Source organism: Heptranchias perlo, chromosome 20 (genome assembly GCF_035084215.1).
Source record: "Heptranchias perlo isolate sHepPer1 chromosome 20, sHepPer1.hap1, whole genome shotgun sequence".
Taxonomy (NCBI): Eukaryota; Metazoa; Chordata; class Chondrichthyes; order Hexanchiformes; family Hexanchidae; genus Heptranchias; species Heptranchias perlo.
In genome coordinates this window covers 51,192,307-51,214,940 of record NC_090344.1, presented here as the reverse complement: position 1 = coordinate 51,214,940, position 22,634 = coordinate 51,192,307, and the positions used below count along the sequence as shown (strand labels likewise).

Here is a 22,634-nt window from a genome sequence, read left to right as displayed (position 1 = left end):
CTTCATACAATCTTCAGGCGAGTTCGCACGTCAATTAAGTTGGTTTCCTCCCAACTGAAGTAAAAGTAACAATCCAAGACATGATAGTGGAGACGCTGAACCTGGACCACAGGGTGATCAAACTGCACGGCAGGAAGAGACAGGAAATATAAATGGGGAGAAAGACAGAGCTCGCTGTAGAGAATCCAAGGAAGAACACCAGGAAAAGGCAGGGGTTCCAGCTCTACCCAGAAGAGCGGGTGATAATCGTTTTGCTTATTCCCCTGTACTATTGCTAAAGTGATCGATCTGCTTTACTTATTCCATATCAATGAAGTCATCACAGAGCCAATATCGAGTCTCCCACGGATGCTTACATTAAAAATAAAAAATGACCAAATATCGACAGCCTCGGTACCAAATTGCACAGACGGACTCACCAACTCTCAGGAAGGTTTTGAGTTCCAGTGGCCGAATTGTTGGCTGCTTCTCCACTCGGCCGTAGGCCTCTGCAATACTTTCTACCTGAACCTTCGGGCATTTGAACAACTCGTAAGTGCCATCGCGGTTTTCAATGAAACTGCGGGTAACCTCCAGGGGCATCTGAGAGACAGAATAAAGTGAGATGGATTAGAACCTATTAGGCTGGAAGAGTTGGTACAAATTCCAAGAACCATTTTCTATCATACAGAGCGCCAAGATTAATGTAACGTCTGTAGCCTCGAATGTCTGTCTGTCTCTCTTTCTTTGTGTGTGTATGTCACTCGATAGTTATCGTTTTCCTCCCTCTGTGTTCTAATGTATTTGGCCTCTGCCCCGCACTGATAGCCAATATTAGAGCACTCACCATTTGGAGACTCATGGGTCTAAATCTGCTCCCTGTTCCAATGCATTACCGCCCTAACATGGTGCCAAACACACATGCTTAATGCTTGTGATAAATTTTGTTTGTTGAAAAAGAACCAGACTTGCTAATTGTGTTGCTTTGATCTGATCCGTTGGTTGTGGAATCGCTTAGCTCTGTCTGTAGCATGTTGCTTCCGCTGTTTAGCATGCATGTAGTCCTGAGTTGTAGCTTCACCACGTTGGCACCTCATTTTTAGGTACGCCTGGTGCTGCTCCTGGCATGCTCTTCTACACTCCTCATTGAACCAGGGTTGATCCCCTGGCTTGTTGGTAATGGTAGAGTGAGGAAAATGCCAGGCCATGAGGTTACAGATTGTGCTGGAATACAATTCTGCTGCTGCTGATGGCCCACAGCGCCTCATGGATGCCCAGTTTTGAGCTGCTAGATCTGTTCTGAATCTATCCCATTTAGCACGGTGATAGTGCCACACAACACGTTGGATGGTGTCCTCAGTGCGAAGACGGGACTTCATCTCCATGAGCACTGTGCGGCGGTCACTCCTACCAGTACTGTCATGGACAGATGCATTTGCGACAGGTAGATTGGTGAGGACGAGGTCAAGTCAGTTTTTCCCTCGTGTTGGTTCGCTCACCACCTGCCGCAGGCCCAGTCTGGCAGCTATGTCCTTCAGGACTCGGCCAGCTCGGTCAGTAGTGGTGCTACCGAGCCACTCTTGGTGATGGACATTGAAGTCCCCCACCCAGAGTACATTCTGTGCCCTTGCTACCCTCAGTGCTTCCTCCAAGTGGTGTTCAACATGGAGGAGGACTGATTCATCAGCTGAGGGAGGGTGGTAGGTGGTAATCAGCAGGAGGTTTCCTTGCCCATGTTTGAACTGATGCCATGAGATTTCATGGGGTCCAGAGTCAATGTTGAGGACTCCCAGGATCACTCCCTCCTGACTGTATATCACTGTACCGCCACCTCTGGTCGGTCTGTCCTGCCGGTGGGACAGGACATACCCAGGGATGGTGATGGAAGAGTCTGGGACGTTGGCTGAAAGGTATGATTCTGTGAGTATGGCTATGTCAGGGTGTTGCTTGACTAGTCTGTGGGACAGCTCTCCCAATTTTGGCACAAGTCCCCAGATGTTTGTGAGGAGGACTTTGCAGGGTCGACTGGGCTTGGTTTGCCTTTGTCGTATCTGGTGCCTAGTGGTCCGATGCTGGGTGGTCCGTCCGGTTTTATTCTTATTATGACTTCTTTTAGCGAGATTGTACAACTGAGTGGCTTGCTGGGCCATTTCAGAGGGCAATTAAGAATCAACTACATTGCTGTGGGTCTGGAGTCACAGACAGGCCAGACCGGGTAAGGACGGCAGGTTTCCTTCCCTAAAGGACATTAGTGAACCACATAAAATATGAAAGCAAACTAGCAAGAAATATAAAAACGGACTGTAAGAGCTTCTATAAGTACGTAAAAAGCAAGAGAGTAGCAAAAGTAAATGTTGGTCCCTTAGAGGCTGAGACAGGAGAAATTATAATGGGGAATCAGGAAATAGCAGATGGGTTAAACAAATATTTTGTATCTGTCTTCACAGTAGAAGACACAAAAAGCAGACCAGAAATAGTGGGGAACCAAGGGGTAAATGAGAGTGAGGAACTTAAAACAATTAATATCACTAGAGAAAAAGCACTGGACAAACTAATGGGACTAAAAGCTGACAAATCCCCTAGACCTGATGGCCGACATCCGAGGGTTCTAAAAGAGGTGGCTGCAGAGATAGTGGATGCATTGGTTATGATCATCCAAAATTCCCTAGATTCTGGAACGGTCCCAGTGGACTGGAAGGTAGTAAATGTTATCCCGCTATTCAAGAAAGGAGGGAGAGAGAAAACAGGGAACTACAGGCCAGTTAGCCTGACATTGGTTGTCCGGAAAATGCTGGAATCCATTATTATGGAAGTGGTAACAGGGCACTTAGAAAATCATAATATGATTAGGCAGAGTCAGTTTATGAAAGGGAAATTGTGTTTGACAAATTTATTAGTGTTTTTTGAGGATGTAACTAGCAGGGTGGATAAAGGGGAACCAGTGGATGTTGTATATTTGGATTTTCAAAAGGCATTCGATAAAGTGCCACATAAAAGGTTATTACACAAGGTAAGGGCTCATGGGGTTGGGGGTAATATATTACCATGGATAGGGGATTGGTTAATGAACAGAAAACAGAGAGTAGGAATAAACGGGTCATTCTCAGGTTGGCAGGCTGTAACTAGTGGGGTGCCGCAAGGATCAGTGCTTGGGCCTCAGCTATTTACAATCTATATTAATGACTTAGATGAAGGGACCAAGTGTCATGTATCCAAGTTTGCTGACAATACAAAGCTAGGTGGGAAAGTAAGCTGTGAGGGGGGCACAAAGAGCCTGCAAAGACAGGTTAAGTGAGTGGGCAAGAAGGTGGCAGATGGAGTATAATGTGGGGAAATGTGAGGTTATTCACTTTGGTAGGAAGAATAGAAAAACAGAATATTTTTTTAAATGGTTAGAAACTATTAAATGTTGGTGTCCAGAGAGACTTGGGTGTCCTCGTACAAGAAACACAACAAGTTAGCATGCAGGTACAACAAGCAATTAGGAAGGCAAATGGCATGTTGGCCTTTATTACAAGGGGGTTGGAGTACAAGAGTAAGGAAGTCTTACTACAGTTGTACTGGACATTGGTGAGACCTCACCTGGAGTACTGCGTACAGTTTTGGCCTCCTTATCCAAGGAAGGATATACTTGCCTTCGAGGCGGTGCAACAAAGGTTCACTAGATTGATTCCTGGGATGAGAGGGTTGTTCGATGAAGAAAGGATGAGTAGAATGGGCCTGTACTCTCTGGAGTTTAGAAGAATGAGAGGTGATCTCATTGAAGCATATAAGATTCTGAGGGGGCTTGACAGGGTAGATGCTGGGAGATTGTTTCTCCTGGCTGGACAATCTAGAACTAGGGGTCATAGTCTCAGGATAAGGGGTCAGACATTCAAGACTGAGATGAAGAGAAACTTCTTCACTCAGAGGGTTGTGAATCTTTGGAATTCTCTATCCAGAGGGCTGTGGATGCTCAGTCATTGAATATATTCAAGGCTGAGATAGATAGACTCTAGGGGAATCAAGGGATACAGGGATCAGGTGGGAAAGTGGAGTTGAGGTCTAAGATTAGCCATGATCTGATTGAATGGCAGAGCGGGCTCGAGGGGCCGTATGGCCTACTCCTGCTCTTAGTCCTTATGTTAAGTGGGTACGATCACAGAACCAGAGCAGCTTACAGCCCATTTGGCTCATTCTGTCTGTGCCGGGGTTTCTGCTAAAATTAGCAGACAGAGTTTTGGCACTAGTATTGAGACACCTTTACTCTGCATTTAATTTGTTGTACCTGATCTGGGAATGCTTGATTCAGACAGTAGCTTTCCATGACCCAACACTGAAACATGACAAGTCATTCAGTCATCGAGCCACGTAGGACATCTTCCTGCATCTCAAAGGAAAGTGGCAGTCTCCTGAAATGCAGTGGCTAGCATTTTCTCTTGTTGAGACTCAAGGCTTGGTCTTTGTTCAGTGGGACTATTGTTATCTTATTGCAGACCCCACCCCCCACCTTTCAGACCACATTTTGTACAGCTGTGTTGCGTACCTCAGGGGTATCAAATATCTGCTTCACCTGAAGAACGTTTGTGATCTGCCAGGTGTACTTGGAGAACGTTCCCAGAGGCAACGCGTCCTTCCGCACAAAACCTACAACAAGGCACAAGACACACTTCAGACATCACACGTCAAAGTGTCAAAAGTATAAAAGATAAAACAAAAGACAAGTTATTTTTTGCTAACCCTGACAACCCAGCCTCTCCCCCAAGCCAGCAGGCGCAGATTTAAAAGCCACCGCCAGTCCACAGAAACTCACCTCAGCAAATAGTCTCCATTTGATCTCGGGAGGTGTCTACTTCCTCCTCCACAGTGAGCACGCGAGCGGTGACCATATAGGGATTAGCTGGGTTAAACACAGCTCATTCTCAACTCTGCAACCCATTGCTCCAGACTCCAGAGATCAGCTGGTAATTTATAAAGAATGCAAGGGATTTCAGGAACAAGCAAAGGCCATTCGGCACCATAAGCCTGTCCTTTCTGTGATGGTTCTGATGAAAGGTCATCGACCTGAAACATTACCCCTGCCTTCCTCTCTCCGCAGATGCTGCCTGACCTACTGAGTGTTTCCAGCATTTTCTGATTTTATTTTCTGTGATGGTTCAATTTCACCACATAAATTTCTTTCCATATCCCTCAACAAATTTTCTCAGAATTACTGCCTCATGAGCGTATCTGATCCAGTGTCATCCGTGGCAATTTATTTCACAATTTTATTACTTTATGGGTTCAAAAAAACTTCTTTGTCACTTTGATTTCCAACTTGTATCCTTGAACCCTTCAACATTCTACTGTGTTCCAAGGCAGTAATACAATGAAGAGTTGAGATGGCATTAATAGACCACTCAAGCTTTGTTCTTGTGGTGCATGAAGTCACCTCAATTCACCAAACTATATATACTCCGTATTTCTCTGCATAATTAATGGCATTCTCGACTTCGTCGTGCAATGCTGTGTCAGTCCGTACTCTCACAGAGAGTCGATAAGCAAAGCCAGGGGCTTCTTCTAGGACCAGAGAAGGGAGAAAATAATTGGAAGGAAGTTCATTCCAAGTCTCACTGTATATCTGCAAGCGAGTGGTGATACTGCAGCACGAGCAGAGGCCTGAGAGCAAGTCACCGTGTCTGCTGAAGACAGTACACCGCACAGAGAGAGAGGACACAGCAGAAAAGAATAATCAGTATATTGTTTTGCTTTTTTTAAAAATTATTTTTGGTGAAACTTTTTGCTCAGTGGTCTTGTATTCCTCTCTCAGGGGAATGGAATGCTTTCCCACAGCGGTCATCCAACATCAACATCAAGTGCAGTGCAAAGCACACTCCACTCTGTCCCCATCAATGTGCCTTTCCACAGCCTCAAAAGAGCTCCCAGCAGTGCACTGGTGTCGAATGGAAATGTTCCATTTCCCACATCAGCCATCATGTTTTCTCTGACTGAGATTCCTAATTTTAGAAAAAAAATTAGACAATTTTATGCTGTTAGGAATTACATAGAATTTACAGCACAGAAACTGGCCATTCAGCCCAACTGGTCTATGACGGCATTTATACCCCACACGAGCCTCCTCCCTCCCCTCTTCATCTAACACTATCAGCATATTCTTCTATTCCTTTCTCCCTCATGTGTTTATCCAGTTTCCCCTTCAATGCATCGATGCTATTCACCTCAACTACTCTACGTGGTAGAAGGTTCCACATTCTAACCACTCTTTGGGTAAAGAAGTTCGTCCTGAATTCCCTATTGGATTTATTAAGATTATTTTATATTCATCGCCTCCAGTTTTGGTCTCCCCCACAAGTGGAAATTGGATTGTGACTGCTCCACACTCATTTCCCCTGGGATTTTGGCAGCAGATAGGGGCGAGCAGAATCTGAACCAAGATTCCCAGAAGTGAAAGTACATTATGTAACCCACCGTGTTATCAAATCCCCTTAACATACCAGGGCCATGTACTTGTTTGCCACACACTTTCACCTTGAAATACTTGTCCTGGGGTTTGCTGCAATGCGATGCCTGCGCAGGTGAGAAGCATGTGTTACCTGTGGTGGAGTTGGGAAGACGTTTCTTTTTACTGCCCATAGAAATCCTCTGCTGCAAGGCATCAAAAAAGGCCTGAGGAACGTGGAACACAAGCGGCTCCGGTTTCCCTGCATTAACAACAACAACCTGCATTTATACATTGCCTTTAACAACAACTTGCATTTATATAGTGTCCTTAACAACAACAACCTGCATTTATACATTGCCTTTAACAACAACTTGCATTTATATAGTGTCCTTAACAACAACAACTTGTATTTATGTAATGCCTGTAACAACAACAACATGCATTTGTGTAGCACTCTTAATGTAGCAAGACGTTCAAAGACACCTCACAGGAGTGTAATCAGACAAAAAAGGAGATATTAGGACAGGTGACCAAAAGCTTGGTCAAAGAGGTAGATATTAAGGAGAGTCTTAAAGGAGGAGAGAGAGGTGGAGAAGCGGAGAGATTTAGGGAGAGAATTCCAGAGCTTAGGACCTAGGCAGCTGAAGGCACGGCCGCCAATGGTGGAGCGAAGGGAGTGGGGGAATGCACAAGAGGCCAGAATTGGAGGAACACAGAGTTCTTGGAGGCTTGTAGGGCTGGAGGAGGTTGCAGAGATAGGGAGGGGCGAGGCCTTGGAGGGATTTGAATACGAGGATGAGAAATTTAAAATCGAAGCATTGGTGTGACTAGGAGCCAAAGTAGGTCAGCGTGCACAGGGGAGATGGAAGAACACTGCAGTTAGTCAGAACTGTAACATATTGCTGTCATCAAATTCTTCAGCTAGGGTATAATTACTTCATTAACTTTAAGCTAGGGTACACCACCCTCGTAGCTTTAGAGATAAAATGGCTGGCGTTAAATGATGAAGGCTCCAATCCTCCCTGATTAGCATCCAGGTTTGAAGAGTGATGCTGATTGCTGCGGGACCAGATGGAGTGAGGGATGCCAACCCTCCAGGATTGTCCTCAAGTCTCCAGCAATTAAGGATTAATCTCCCAGACACTGCTGCAACCAACCCAGGGAGAAAAAATCATTGGGGCATTAAAAAAAATGTTGTTTTTTTTTATTCGTTCATGGGATGTGGGCGTCGCTGGCGAGGCCGGCATTTATTGCCCATCCCTCATTGCCCTTGAGAAGGTGGTGGTGAGCCGCCTTCTTGAACCGCTGCAGTCCGTGTGGTGAAGGTTCTCCCACAGTGCTGTTCGGAAGGGAGTTCCAGGATTTTGACCCAGCGACAATGAAGCAACGGTGATATATTTCCAAGTCGGGATGGTGTGTGACTTGGAGGGGAACGTGCAGATGGTGGTGTTCCCATGTGCCTGCTGCTCTTGTCCTTCTAGGTGGGAGAGGTCACGGGTTTGGGAGGTGCTGTCGAAGAAGCCTTGGTGAGTTGCTGCAGTGCATCCTGTGGATGGTACACACTGCAGCCACTGTGCGCCGGTGGTGAAGGGAGTGAATGTTTAGGGTGATGGATGGGGTGCCAATCAAGCGGGCTGCTTTATCTTGGATGGTGTCGAGCTTCTTGAGTGTTGTTGGAGCTGCACTCATCCAAGCAAGTGCAGAGTATTCCATCACACTCCTGACTTGTGCCTTGTAGATGGTGGAAAGGCTTTGGGGAGTCAGGAGGTGAGTCACTCGCCGCAGAATACCCAGCCTCTGACCTGCTCTCGTAGCCACAGTCTTTATATGGCTGGTCCAGTTAAGTTTCTGGTCAATGGTGACCCCAGGATGTTGATGGTGGGGGATTCGGCGATGGTAATGCCGTTGAATGTCAAGGGGAGGTGGTTAGACTCTCTCTTGTTGGAGATGGTCATTGCCTGGCACTTATCTGACGCGAATGTTACTTGCCACTTATGAGCCCAAGCCTGGATGTTGTCATTTTCTTTTAACACTTTTCATATAATAATTATAAAAATATTGGAGATGGGGGAAACGAAAGCTGTTTAACTGGGCCGAGCAGTTGGAGGGGGGAAGGTCATATGATGAAACCTCCCGGAATACGTTTCAGCAGAGTTGGCAACGCAAGATGGAGCTGGTGGCTGGGTTAGCTGAGCTGCTTCTTGCTACGTTTGAGACACTGACAAATCCATATAGACACTGTACCCATATGATTTTGTACAGCTCGGAAAGATGGTGTTGCCACAAAGGCCTTCAATAACGCTTAAGTGTCAAATTTTGTTTCAGAACGACCCTATGAAGCACCTTGGGACGTTTTACTACATTAAAGGCGCTATCTAAAAGCAAGTTATTGTTGTTGAGAGAAGCGCCTTCTCAAGATAGATTTCCCCAAACTGTATGTCTTGCTGCCTTTTAATAAATACAATTACCATTATCTTTTGTTTTTTAATACTATGAATGGGCTCTAAGTGATAGTTTTAAGGATGATATTTATTATGGGAAACAAGTATGAGGCTTTGCTACCTAAGCCACAGATTGCAGTGACCACTGTTTCTGCTGCCTCTTAGTACAGCTGCTGGTCAACACTTCACTGCGTTATACAGGAAAACTTCAGCCAGTTTCCCCCAATAGATATCATCACCACGTTAAACTATACTGTTACAAACCCACTCCAGGCATTAAAAAAAATATTTTTTAATAAATTATTTTATTCGAGGCTTTGACACCAACAAGTAAGGGACTACTCTATGGGAAATTACTAATTTCCTGCCCCTTTATCGAATCGGGCCAGGACCTACTCCGTTAATGGTAGGGCGTTGGGGAGAGTTATAGAACAAAGAGATCTAGGAGTACAGATTCATAGCTCCTTGAAAGTGGAGTCACAGGTGGATAGGGTGGTGAAGAAGGCATTCGGCATGCTTGGTTTCATTGGTCAGAACATTGAATGCAGGAGTTGGGATGTCTTGTTGAAGTTGTACAGGGCATTGGTGAGGCCACACTTGGAGTACTGTGTACAGTTCTGGTCACCCTATTATAGAAAGGATATTATTAAACTAGAAAGAGTGCAGAAAAGATTTACTAGGATGCTACCGGGACTTGATGGTTTGACTTACAGGGAGAGGTTAGACAGACTGGGACTTTTTTCCCTGGAGAGTAGGAGGTTAAGGGGTGATCTCATAGAAGTCTATAAAATAATGAGGGGCATAGATAAGGTCGATAGTCAAAATCTTTTCCCAAAGGTAGGGGAGTCTATAACGAGGGGGCATAGATTGAAGGTGAGAGGGGAGAGATACAAAAGGGTCCAGAGGGGCAATTTTTTCACTCAAAGGGTGATGAGTGTCTGGAACGAGCTGCCAGAGGCAGTAGTAGAGGCGGGTACAATTTTGTCTTTTAAAAAGCATTTGGACAGTTACATGGGTAAGATGGGTATAGAGGGATATGGGCCAAGTGCAGGCAATTGGGACTAGCTTAGTGGTATAAACTGGGCGACATGGACATGTTGGGCCGAAGGGCCTGTTTCCATGTTGTAACTTCTATGATTCTATGATTTTATTTAAGGAAGCTATCAGTTTTGTAAAAACATATCACTCACCATCGAATTGGTAATGCATAGTTTGATTGATGCGTTCAGTAACACTAACAAGCCAGTCTTGAAATGACAGGGTCACTTGGGATTCATCTATGGGTTGACTCCCAGCTGGAAGAGAAAGAGAAAGAAAGGTCACTCCACTCACATCAGTCCTTGCAAATTGTTCTGGTCATCCTTGTTGGGTCCCTTCCCTTCCGTAGGGACATGAGCCATTCCCAGCCAATATCACTTCTGAATGGTCTATAAACCTGGTGCACAAGAGGTGACGCCTTCTCACACTGTTGGAAGGCAAATCGTACTGTACCCAAATGCTGGGAAGTGGGAAAGAGAAAGTGTGGCCAGGAACTTGGGTCCCAGTGTGTTGGTGCTCCACCATCACCAAGTTGCTGAATACACGAAGTTACTTTCTGAATATTCTTTGCAAGCTCTGAAAACCACAGCTGTTTCTGCAGTCCCCCACAAGGTTCAGTCGGCATACCTGACATTTTCACTGCTGGAGGAACAGCTCGTTTCTTGGACCCAAATTTTCATAAATTATCCAGATTTGTTGAATTTGATTGCACAACTTGCCATGGTGCGATTTGGGTTATGAGTCAGCCAACAAAACTATTAAACTACCCCACCTGAAAGCCAATGGCCTGACAGGTAGGGTGGTCCTGACTGGACAAGCAGTGGGGAGTTTCCTGGTGCTCTATATGGTAGGCTTCACAGTTTCAGCTGGTTAAATTTCAGGCAGGTGTCCCTCTACCTTATCACTTCCCAACCCGCATCTAAACTCTGCGCTTCGATAAGTGGCCATGCCTCCCTAAGGGGAGACAGTATGCACTCCATACCAGCAAACAGATGACTCTACCTTTGTAGACTTCTCAGTAGTTTGGTTTGGTTAATCGTGGTGATCAGTTTCACATGTCTGAGACACCTGGTTCAGCAACAAAAAAAAAACTGAAAAGAGTTTGACTAATGTTACTCATTTCCTAGTGAGCCACCAGCACAGAACTGCCCTTTATTTAACACTAAAAAGGCAAACAACAACACAACTTGCATTTATATAGCACCTTTAACATACTAAAACGTCCCAAGGCGCTTCACAGGAGCGTTATCAAACAAATTTTGAAACCGAGCCACGTAGGGAGATATTAGGACGGGTGACCAAAAGCTCGGTCAAAGAGGTAGGTTTTAAGGAGCAACTTAAAGGAAGAGAGGCGGAGAGAGAGAAACGGAGAGGTTTAGGAAGGAATACCAGTGCTGAGAGCCTAGGCAGCTGAAGGCACGGTTGCCAATGGTGGAGCGATAGAAATCACTCAGGGAGACCACAGGATGCCTCATTTGTACAGTAAGCAGCAGTGGAAGGGCGCAGACCCTCTCCTGAGGTTGGAGCTGAGGCACATTGTTGGGGCAGAGTGGAGGAAGCTTTATCCTGCTGCTGACAGTGGAGCCTGAAATGGAAACATGCCACTCCAAATATTGGCATCGCTCACCATGTTGATTCCCCAAGAAAGGCAAAAGTCATGTAGCATTCAGTGGCAGCTTACCAGTTACATCATCCTTTTTCCTCTTCTTTGCTTTTGGAACTGCACTTGCTGCAGCCTGGGTTGTATGGTCCTGGGGGTAAATTGCCAGCAATCGCCTCTCAGAATTTGCCTGAAGCCCTAGTTAAAGAAAATGAAATCCAACATAAACAAGTCAGCATTACAAAAGAAATATTAGGAACAATAGGCCCAGCAAGCCTGACTCCTTTATCTTGGTCAACTCCATCTTCTCAACATATCTCTCACTCCTTGCTTTCCAGAAGCACATTTAATTGCCTCTTGAATCCATTTATACTGTCTCCTTCAATGGCCTTCCCAGGTAACTTATTCACCCATCCATTACTCTTTGGACCAAAGTTTCACCTCTTGTCTCACTCCTAATGTCTTCATTTTAACTTGCATCTCCTTGATACTTGAACGACGTGTTAGTCGATTAAACATTGATAATACATGCTGACTAGATATCTTCCTGTGTGATTCGTTGAGAAGATTGGGCTGACCAATATAAAGGAGTCAGGTTTGCTGGGCCATGGGTCATGCATCAAGGACAGCTGTAGTCTTCCATCAGGGCAGAAATCCAAGTGCTACAACAGAGGGAAAAAAAAATCAGCCAGGGCTCCCCGCTCCTGATCATTATCCCCTGACTGCTGTCGGGAAGTTCATTTGTGTGGGCGTCCTGGTTTGGCTGTAGTGCCTTACAAGGTTAACTGGCCTCCCTAAACTCACTGTCCTGGCTCACACGTAAATAATGGGCACTTGAATGAGGTAGCAGAGGCTACCTGCTGCCTATGGAGCTATACCCGATCAGAGAGTTACTGCCTTCAGGAGAGAAGGGAGAAAATTGGCAGGAAGAAAAACAAATAATGGTTAAGTGGGATTGATTACAAGGCAATGATCTGGCTGAAGGGACCAGATGTCATAACTGGGAGAACAAAGCTCAAGCAGATTGACAGAGTTCTCGACTGTTTGTAACTGAATCCATTTTTGCTTACAGTAGATCTGTGCAAAATTAAAACTCAACAGAAATCGCTTTGATGTGTGAATCACAGGCTTTTTGTTTGATGTGGTGTTGAGTATTGATGAAGGATGCCTCAGGAAATTCTTTTCTAGTGTCAGTCACAAGTGTGATAATTTCTGTGGCACATATTTTAGGGAACCAGGAAACCATAAATAAAGTATGTAGCTTCCTTTATATTGTATTTTCTTTTTAAAAAAATTATGTTTTTATGAGTGGATCTCCTATAGTATTAACAACATTGGCCCAGCCAGCTTCCACTTTAACCTCACACCACTCAGTCCTGCAGATCTACACCTACACAAAACTGGGTTGGAAAGACATACATTTATATATTGCCTTTCAGGAGCTCAGGATGTCCCAAAGGGCTTTACAACTAATAAAGTACTTTTTGAAGTATGGTTACTGTTGTAACGTGGGAAATGTGCAGCCAAATTACGCACAGCAAGGCCCCAGAAACAGCAATGAGATAATGAGCAGATAATCTGTTTTAGTGATGTTGGTTGAGGAATAAATATTGGCCCAGGACACCAGGGAGAACTCCCCTGCTCTTCTTGGAATAGTACCATGGCATCTTTTACGTCCACCCAAGAGGGCAGACTGGGCCTCGGTTTAACATTTCATCCAAAAGACTGATCAACGTTCTCGGTTAAGTCTTTCCAAATTCATTCTACCCAAGAGTCAAATCAGAAAGGAGACTTTCAACCCATCAACTGGGGTTGAACCCGAATTCCAGACAGGAAAGCAGTGAAGCTTCCAGTCATTGCAACATCAGCCGAGAATTCAGCTTATAATGCAGTTTAATTTATACTTACCAGGATTTCTGCACCTACCAGCGGAATCAAAGTTGATGAAATACGAAAACTCTCGCCCCAACTTCTCATCACTGGCAAAAGCGCAGACACATGCGTAGAAGTGGATGCATCGTTTTGGTGTCTCCTCTTTGCTGGAGCTCAATTTACTGGCTTTGAAAGCCTGGCATGAACAGTAGAATTTGTGCTCCATCACACCTTTAGTCCGAGTCTTCTCATGGAAAGAAACGTGCAGAAAGCCTAAGCTGTGCTTCGGGCTGGCTTTGCACTTCACCACCATGATTGTCTTAGTGATCCTCTGGACCAGGGGTCCACTCGACTCAGTCGCTAAGGTCCAGATAGCCTGCTTGGTTTCAGTGCTCACTTGAAGAGAGTTCAGCACAGAGCTCTTCAGAGTATGCGGAGTGGCTTCCATATGACACTCCATGGCGAGCTTGATGTGCTGGCACTGATTCTCGGAGACTCCTTGAGAAGATACTTTGAAACAGGTGGGTACCATGCATCGACCGGTTATGTGGGTAATAATGGTGCCATCCACTGTCTGAATCGCTTCGGTTGTGCCCAGTTCCACAAAGCCCCTGTAGTCAGGTCCTCGGTCTCGAAGCCGCACCGAGTACACCTGTGAAGCAGATCCAGTGACTATGCGAACTGCATCAATGCTGGGTTGCTGTTTCCGGGCTCCATCCCTGAAGACAGCACCACAGCTTTTATTCTTGCAGCTCAGCCCACGAGTACCGTTGAATGTGCCGCACTTGGGGCACTTCTTGATGCCCCGGAGAGTAGGTTTGCCCAAGTCAGCTAGAAAAGCCGGGGTTTTTGTCCTCTCTGGGTGTTGCTCCATCTCTCATAGGACTAGTCTCGTTAATACCCTACCGGAGAGGATTAAACTTAGAAAATAAGCAAATCAAGCTTTTAGAAGATAATTATACTGCACCACAAAGAGACAACTTGCCCACAACAATAATTACTGGCAGTGCGATGAAGAGAGGTAGGGACCAGGTCTCAAGTAGTCCATTTTGGAAGGGGCTATTAGCATCAGAGGGACATATAATCAATCAATAAATACAAAGAGACGAACTATGTTGTTGATGGATATAATTATATAAAAATGCATTTATTTAGCAGCTTGTCACGCCAAATGAATTACATTTAGAGGTCCAAAACGTTTGCACTGCAGGCAAACACAGCAACCATTCTACACCACTAACATCCCACAAACAGCAGTGAGATAAATGAATGACCAGTTAATCTGTTTTTTTCTTAGTTAATGAGAAATGTTGGCCAAAACATCATCACAGCGTAGCGCTGTGGGTTCTTTAATGTGCATCTGAGCAGGTGGACAGGACTCATTTTACCATCTCATCCAAAGGCTGTCAATTCTGATAACATAGTGCTCCCTCAGAGATACACTGGAATGTCAGCCTGGATTACGTGCTCAAGTACCACAGTCGGGCATGAACCCACAAACCTTTACCAGGAGGCAAGAGGATATGAAATGAGCCAAGCTAACACAAAATTGGACATGGAATATAGAAGTATGGTGCTCTGGAGAAAATTAGCAACCCCGTAATCTCTCCTGCAATTATCCTGAATCTATCAAACACGGAATTGAGTTCAGTTCCTATAATATATCGCACCTTTGGAATATTACCATTCTCCAGGGAACATTTTGAATAATCTATGCAAGAGTTTTTTAAGCAACAATAACCAAAAATGTATAATTTTATATTTTTATTTCAAAGCTTAAATGCCCAAAACAATTAATCATCACAATTGTTGTCTATACTGCAACAGATAAAACATTCTGTACATGTATGCCAAATTGACTAATTTTTTCATTACAATTTTGCAATCAAGAGACCCACCTTCTTGTTTTTTCCCTGCTTCCTCTGTCCATATTTTTGATTAAGATCCTACACAAAAACAACATTTCAAATCACATAAAGTTATAGAATCATAGAAATTACAGCACAGAAAGATTATTGGCCCACTACACCAGTGCTACTCAACTTTACCCTAATCCCACTTCCCTGCCCTTTCCCTGTATTGTTCTAGATTCTTCCTATTGAAATACTTATCTAAATCCCTTTAAAAGATGTTCGAGTGTCTGCTTCAATAGTCACGTTGGTGAAGCATTCCTTGTTCCAATAACCAGCTATGTGAAATAAATCTTCGAGCTTATCCTTTCATTTTTCTAATAATAATCCCTTGTCTACCCTCGTTGTTCCACCAACACCTCGATTTAAATTTTTTCCCCCATGTTCAAATCCCTCCATGGCCTCGCCCCTCCCTATCGCTGTAACCTCCTCCAGCCCTACAACCCTTCGAGAACTCTGTGTTCCCCCAACTCTGGCCTCTTGTGCATCCGCCACTTCCTTTGCCCCACCATTGGCAGCCGTGCCTTCAGCCGTCTAGGCCCTAAGCTCTGGAATTTCCTCCCCAAAGCTCTTCGACTCTCTACCTCTCTCATCTTAAAACCTACCTCTTTGCCCGAGTATTTGATCACCTGTCCTAAAAGCTCCTTCTCTGGCTCGGTGTCAATTTTTGTCTCCTGTGAAGTTCCTTTGTAATTTATTGGCTGTAAAGCACGTTGGGATCTCCTGAAGTCGTGTGAGGTGCAATTTAAATGCAAGTTCTTTCTTTCTTCTTAGTCCAATAATACCCTGACCCCCCCTCGTCCCCTACTTCACCTGGTGAACAACCCCAACGGAGATTTGCTAGTATTGAAAAATTGCGAATGGTGAAAGTTCAGTACCTAGTATAATTATTTTATTTTATACCTTAATACTTTGTGTAGCTGAAGTTTGTCATTACAATGCATCAACTTTGTGAAATATGGGACTTCCTTTGTGCTGCTCTCCAGTAAATGATTACAATAGGGGTGCTGGGAATACTGATGAGAAAGAAAAAGCACCTTTCACAACTTCAGTATAACCCAAAGTGCATTGCAGCCAAAGAAGTACTTTTTTAAGTGTAGTCAATGTAGGGAAACCAATTTGCGCACAGCAAGGTCCCGTAAACAGCAATCATTGAATGGTTACAGCACAGAAGGAGGCCGTTCAGTCCATCGAGCCTGTGCCGGCTCTTTGGAAGAGCAATCGAGTTAGTCCCATTCCCCCACTCTTTCCCCGTAGCCCTGCTAATTTTTTCCCCCTTCGAGTACTTATCCAATTCCCTTTTGAAAGTTGTTACTGAATCTGCTTCCTTTCAGGCAGTGGTCATAACTAGATATTTAATTTCTGGGATTTCGCCCACCCTGTATCAATGAATAAAAAGAAATGGATTTACGATTAAGATCAGGGATTTTTTGAAACTAAACTTGTCAGATGCAAATTCTCCCAGCTCTGCCATGCTTCTCTTTATGACTGACGGCTGATTGACAGGCGATAGACCCGCCCACTTTCAATTGTCCCGCCCTCGATGTAATTCTGATTGGTCTAATCTAATCAATTGACAGCCAGTGAACCTGAAATGGTGGAATCCAATTGGTCAGATCCGCTGTCGATCAAACCGCTAGGCCACACCCACCAGCACGTTAGTGTGCGCCGCAAGACAATTCGCATTAAAACCAGCGGCATCGGCTTTCGTGGCGATGGTGTGACACTCGGAGCCGCTTGTTCGCTAACTTTCAGAATAGAATTTCCGCAGATAGCCCCATTAAAAGACCAGACACTCGCCTTGCTTCGGGGCGGTTTTCTTCGCGCTAGTTTGGTTGTAAACAGCCGGTCAGAGCCGGGCTCCCGTCAGGCGCGCCGCCATTTCGCCTTACAAAAACCGCTCAGCGCCTGGCTGTAACGCCGGCGCCTATTGGCTGCCTGTGGTCACCTGGGGCGGCTGGGTCCTCGGTGCATTGTGGGAGGTGTAGTCCTCCACCCGGCCGGCCTGCCCGCGGCTTGGCCGTGACGGCACTACATTTCCCACAATGCCCTGGGAGCCCCCCCCCTCCGCCCCCCCCCTTCACTTGACGCAGAGCCCGCCTGTGTCATGAGCAGCAGTGGGAGATTTGCTTCACTATTTCTTTCCATGGCGGGTCGTGTAAAATAAGACAGAAAATCACACTAAAATAACATTGCATTGCCTTTACCTCAAAAAAACTACTGACTTTACCTCACAAGCACTTTGAAAAAGGGGGGGATAGGCCTGAGGATGAGCCCCCATTTGAACTCTTAATTTTATTGTAATGGAATGGGAAGATGGCAGTCATTTGAAAGAACAAACAATGGGAGCTGTGGCATGTACAAGCCTTCATTATTGAACAGCCAGAATATCATCTAATTTTATAAAGAAAATAATCAGGTGAATGGCACTTGCTCAAGGTTGATTTAATTGAGGGAAATTTGCGCAGTTTGCCCCGCTCTATAATTCCACCCCACGGCTGAATCCAATGGCATGACCAAGTCGAGATGTCGAGAGCTTGAAAGGGCTGCAGCGGATGGCCTTCAGTATCTGAGGCACCCATACTGAAGACCTGAGCTTTTCACAAAGCCTGGCTGCTGTCCCTTCTTCGCCAGAGAATCATCGAGCACAGAAGGAGGCCATTCAGCTCATTGTGGTTGTGTCGCTCATTGAAAGAGCTATCCAATTAGGCCCACGCCCCTGCTCTTTCCCCGAAACCCTGCAAATTTTTCCTTTTTAAAGTATATATCCAGCCTAGTCCGCCTCATTCACCACGGCATTCCTCATAGACTGAGGAGATGGGTGTCTCTATCGTCCAGGATACAAATCCACCTGCTGTCCTCATCTCGTGCAGTCTGCGAGTGGATGCAGTTGCCCAGAGATTAGCCACAGCTATGCACAAGCTATTACTTGGAGCCATAGGTGAGAGTTGTGTAAGCAGAGAAGACCAAAGATTGGAGACCAACCGAGGGATATGGCATGTACAATATAGATCATATCAGTGAACATTTTTTTTTGAACTGAATTTTGTACAAAGAGTTTGCTACATGAGCGTAACTGAAATTGAGTATGTTACAACACGGAAATAGGTATTCAGCCAACCTCGTCTATGCTGGCATTTACTTTCCACATGAGTAAATAGTTCAGATTACATTTACCCACCCTGTTCCCCTATCCCTTCATCCATGTATCCAGTCTAATCTTGAAGGTTAACATAATTTCTGCCTTAATCACTAACGCTGGACATGAATTCCGCAACCTCACACATCTCTGTGTAAAGTTCCTTGTTCCAAATCTCTTACATTTAATCTTGTATCAATGACCCCTCATTCTAGATCCTCATCTACTGGAATGTGGAGATGCCGGTGATGGACTGGGTGGACAAATGTAAGGAATCTGACAACACCAGGTTATAGTCCAACAAATTTATTTTAAAATCACAAGCTTTCGGAGATTATCCCCTTCGTCAGGGGATGCACCTAATTACATTCACCTGACGAAGGGGATAATCTCCAAAAGCTTGTGATTTTAAAATAAATTTGTTGGACTATAACCTGGTGTTGTAAGATTCCTTACATCTACTGGAAGCAGTCTGCTTCTATCTACCCCTCCCATCCTTTCATAATTTAAAAAAAATTCTATACGTTGCCCGTAATCTGCATTGTTTGAACGAAAACATAGGAACAGGAGGAGGCCACTCAGCTCCTTGAGCCTGATCTATCATTCAATTGGACCATGGCTGATCTGCACCTCGGAGGCGGAGCCCGCTCGAGGGGCCGAATGGCCTACTTCTGCTCCTCTCTCTTACGGTCTATGGTCTACCTCAACTCCATTTACCCACCGTTGCTTGATATCCAACACCCTTACATAACAAAAATCTAGCCATCTCAGTCTTGAACATGTCAATTGCCTGCCTGCGCTGCCTGAAAGGATGGTGGAAGCAGATTCAATAGTAACTTTTAAAAGGGAATGGAGTAAATACTTGAAAAGGAAAAACTTGCAGGGTTATGGGGAAAAAGAGGTGAGTGAGACTAATTGGACAGCTCTTTCAAAGAGCCAGCAGAGGCACGATGGGCCGAATGGTCTCCTGTGCTGTAAGATTCCAGGATTCTGTAATTTCACAGAAGGTGTATTCACAGTTTTGTATGAAAACATGCTTCCTGATTTCACTACTAAATTGCATAGCTCTAATCTAATTAAGATTATGCCCTCTCTGGATTCCCCACTACAGGAAATAGTTTCTCTATCTACTCCATCAAATCCTGTTATCAATTTAAGTACCTCGATTAGATAACCCCTCAACCTTCTAAATTCAAGGTAATACAACCCAAGTTTATGCAACCTGTCCTCGTAATTTAATCCTTTTAAACTCTGGCACCATTCTGATAAATCTGCACTGTACCCTTCCATGGCCAGTATGTCTTTCCTGAGGTTTGGTGCCCAAAATTGAATGCAGTACTCCGGATGGGGTGAGTGCAAAAAATGGCCCAACTTTTCAAGTCTTTCTTTGTATATTATCTCTTCGTACCAGGCAGTGAATCTGCATTGTACCCTCTCTAAAGCCTTAATATCCTTCGTATTGTAAGGAATCTTACAACACCAGGTTATAGTCCAACAGTTTTATTTGAAAATCACAAGCTTTCGGAGGCTTTCTCCTTCGTCAGGTGAGCGAGTGTGGGATTCCATGGAAGGTTACCGCATTTATAGTCAGAGAACAATACCTGGTGATTACAGAAAATCTTTCCAACTGCCCGTTGTCAAGGCAATCAAAGTGTTCAGACAGAGTGATGTTACCTGCAGGACCACCGAATACACAAACGGCCAGAACAAAAGACAAACAGAGAGAGAGAGAAACATCCAAAAGGAAGAGAAAGACAGAGAATGACCCGTTGTGTTAAAAACAGATAACTTTTTTTCGCTGGTGGGGTTACGTGTATCGTGACATGAACCCAAGATCCCGGTTGAGGCCGTCCTCATGGGTGCGGAACTTGGCTATCAATTTCTGCTCGACGATTTTGCCTTGTCGTGTGTCTCGAAGGCCGCCTTGGAGAACATTTACCCGAAGATCGGTGGCTGAATGTCCTTGACTGCTAAAGTGTTCCCCGACTGGGAGGGAACCCTCCTGTCTGGCGATTGTTGCGCGGTGTCCGTTCATCCGTTGTCGCAGCGTCTGCATGGTCTCGCCAATGTACCATGCTCCGGGGCATCCTTTCCTGCAACGTATGAGGTAGACAACGTTGGCCGAGTCACAGGAGTATGAACCATGTACCTGGTGGGTGGTGTCCTCTCGTGTGATGGTGGTATCTGTGTCGATGATCTGGCATGTCTTGCAGAGGTTGCCGTGGCAGGGTTGTGTGGTGTGATATCCTTCGTATGGCATGGCATCCAATACTGCACAGAGTACTGTAAGTAAAGTTTCATATAGGCTCATCGTTTACCTCTTGGCTTTTGGGCTCAGCACATATGCACCTAACGCAGTTCATTCAAACATGCAATGTAAGTATTAAGGTTCACAGCCTGAGGGGCACCTCTCCTGAATGTTCTGAGCTAAAATAAAACTGTGCATTTACTTAAGTTTTATTACATCTCTCCAAAACATCCAAAAAATGCTTTACATACAATGCATTATTTTAAGCAGAAGGACTGTTGCTGGGGACAAACACAGCAGTCCTTTTATACACAGCAAGATCCCCTCAACAGCAGTGAGATGGATGATTAGTTAATCTGCTTTTGGTCAGGTTTAATTAAGGGAGGGAGGGGCACCAGGAAAACTCCTTTTCTTTTTCCTATTGTGTGATTAACATCCATCTCAACCAGCAACAGGCAAGCCGAGCCTCCGTTTAACATCTCAAAGGGCAACAGTTCCAACACTGCAAATACTCCCCTAGTACTGCACAGAACTGTTAGTCGAGATTACGTGCTCAAATGCTGGAGTGGGGTGTGAAGTTATAAATTCTGACACAGAGGCAAAACTGTGACCAACTGGGCCAAACGAACACAAAAGTGAAATCAGTCGGTTTCTCACACTCTCTGGTACACTGTCCTTTCTCCAAAAGGAATTCAAATGCAGAATCAATAACATACTGAACTAGGAATGCTGGAATATGCAACCTACCTACTGATTCCCAATACAATTTCTCTATCCTTTACCAGTGTCCGCAGCAAATTTAAGGGTCGTCAATTTGGCTCTAGCATTTGTTGTCAGTGAAAATATTACAAAAATTCCTAACAACTGTCACAATCTAACATGATGTGGAGATGCCGGAGATGGACTGGGGTTGACAATTGTAAACAATTTTACAACACCAAGTTATAGTCCAACAAATTTATTTTAAATTCCACAAGCTTTCGGAGGCTTCCTCCTTCGTCAGGTGATTTTCCACACCGTTCACCTGACGAAGGAGGAAGCCTCCGAAAGCTTGTGGAATTTAAAATAAATTTGTTGGACTATAACTTGGTGTTGTAAAATTGTTTACAACAATCTAACATGTTCAGGAGGTGGTTCTTCCCTTCACTTACATAACTCTTTCCCCCTCAGACTTGTAGGATCTAAGATCTCAAGCTCAAAAACCACTTCAGTTGTGCTAACTTTAAAAGAAAATGTTTCCAGGTTTCCCCCCTTTTTCTGACGATTACGGTACCGCGGGAAGCTGCAGTAACGTATCTTACCGATGGCTTTCAGACACAATGTATAAGCTGCCACATTCTTCAGAATGTGATTCAGTTGAGGATCACAATCAAGCCTAATACCGTCCTCCCCAGACATCCCACCCACCCACAGAGCTTTTGATGAGCAGTTAACGCAAGTGTGTGGTTCGGCTCAAAGCAAACGGGTTATCATGCAAGCAGGATTTGACCAAGGTTTCTTTTAAGTTTTTTTGCTGCTTATTTGCCCAAACTGTAAAAACTTCCAGGGCAAGGTAGGTACGCTGTTGAAGAATAATAATAGAGATTGTCTAAGGATATGAAAAGGGTTAAAATGGAGGAGCTAAAAATTTGCATCACCACTTCCTGGAAACATTCACCCGAAAAGACACAAGGAATCATAGGAGGTTCCACTTAATGACTGAGGTCAATAGAAAGGAGATACCAGGCAGGCTAAAAATCAAAAAGGGTTAAGTATTTAATAAAAGATGCCAAGTGAAAGTAGGAACAAAATGGGGGAACATAAGAACGTAACAAACAGGAGCAGGAGTAGGCCAATCGGCCCCTCGAGCCTGCTCCGCAGGGAGAGGGAGTGAGACCCCACTGGACTGGAAATAAGTCAACACAGTACCCATTTCTAAAAAGACAAAACAAATCCAGCTATACGACCCTGGTTAGACCGCACCTGGAGTACGGTGAGCACCGCACC

General features: G+C 44.8%; 1 protein-coding gene across 3 annotated transcripts in view; it reads right to left on the bottom strand.

Annotated features, from left to right (window-relative positions):
* The window catches only part of c20h2orf42 (chromosome 20 C2orf42 homolog), a 32,285-nt gene extending 15,132 nt beyond the window's left edge, over nucleotides 1–17,153 (bottom strand). For 2 of the 3 annotated variants that reach the window (XR_010966528.1, XM_068001360.1), the window contains exons 1-8: nucleotides 17,062–17,153; nucleotides 15,250–15,297; nucleotides 13,388–14,253; nucleotides 11,561–11,677; nucleotides 10,032–10,136; nucleotides 6,552–6,659; nucleotides 4,505–4,605; nucleotides 420–582 (exon numbers count right to left, since the gene is read on the bottom strand). Coding sequence is in view for 2 of the 3 variants with exons in the window: in XM_068001360.1 (XP_067857461.1) it covers nucleotides 420–582; nucleotides 4,505–4,605; nucleotides 6,552–6,659; nucleotides 10,032–10,136; nucleotides 11,561–11,677; nucleotides 13,388–14,225 (1,432 nt within the window). In the remaining variant the exon portion in view is untranslated. The remainder of the gene's footprint in view (nucleotides 1–419; nucleotides 583–4,504; nucleotides 4,606–6,551; nucleotides 6,660–10,031; nucleotides 10,137–11,560; nucleotides 11,678–13,387; nucleotides 14,254–15,249; nucleotides 15,298–17,061) is intronic. The other variant, XM_068001361.1, reaches the window with a different exon arrangement.
* Nucleotides 17,154–22,634: the final 5,481 nt, after the last annotated feature.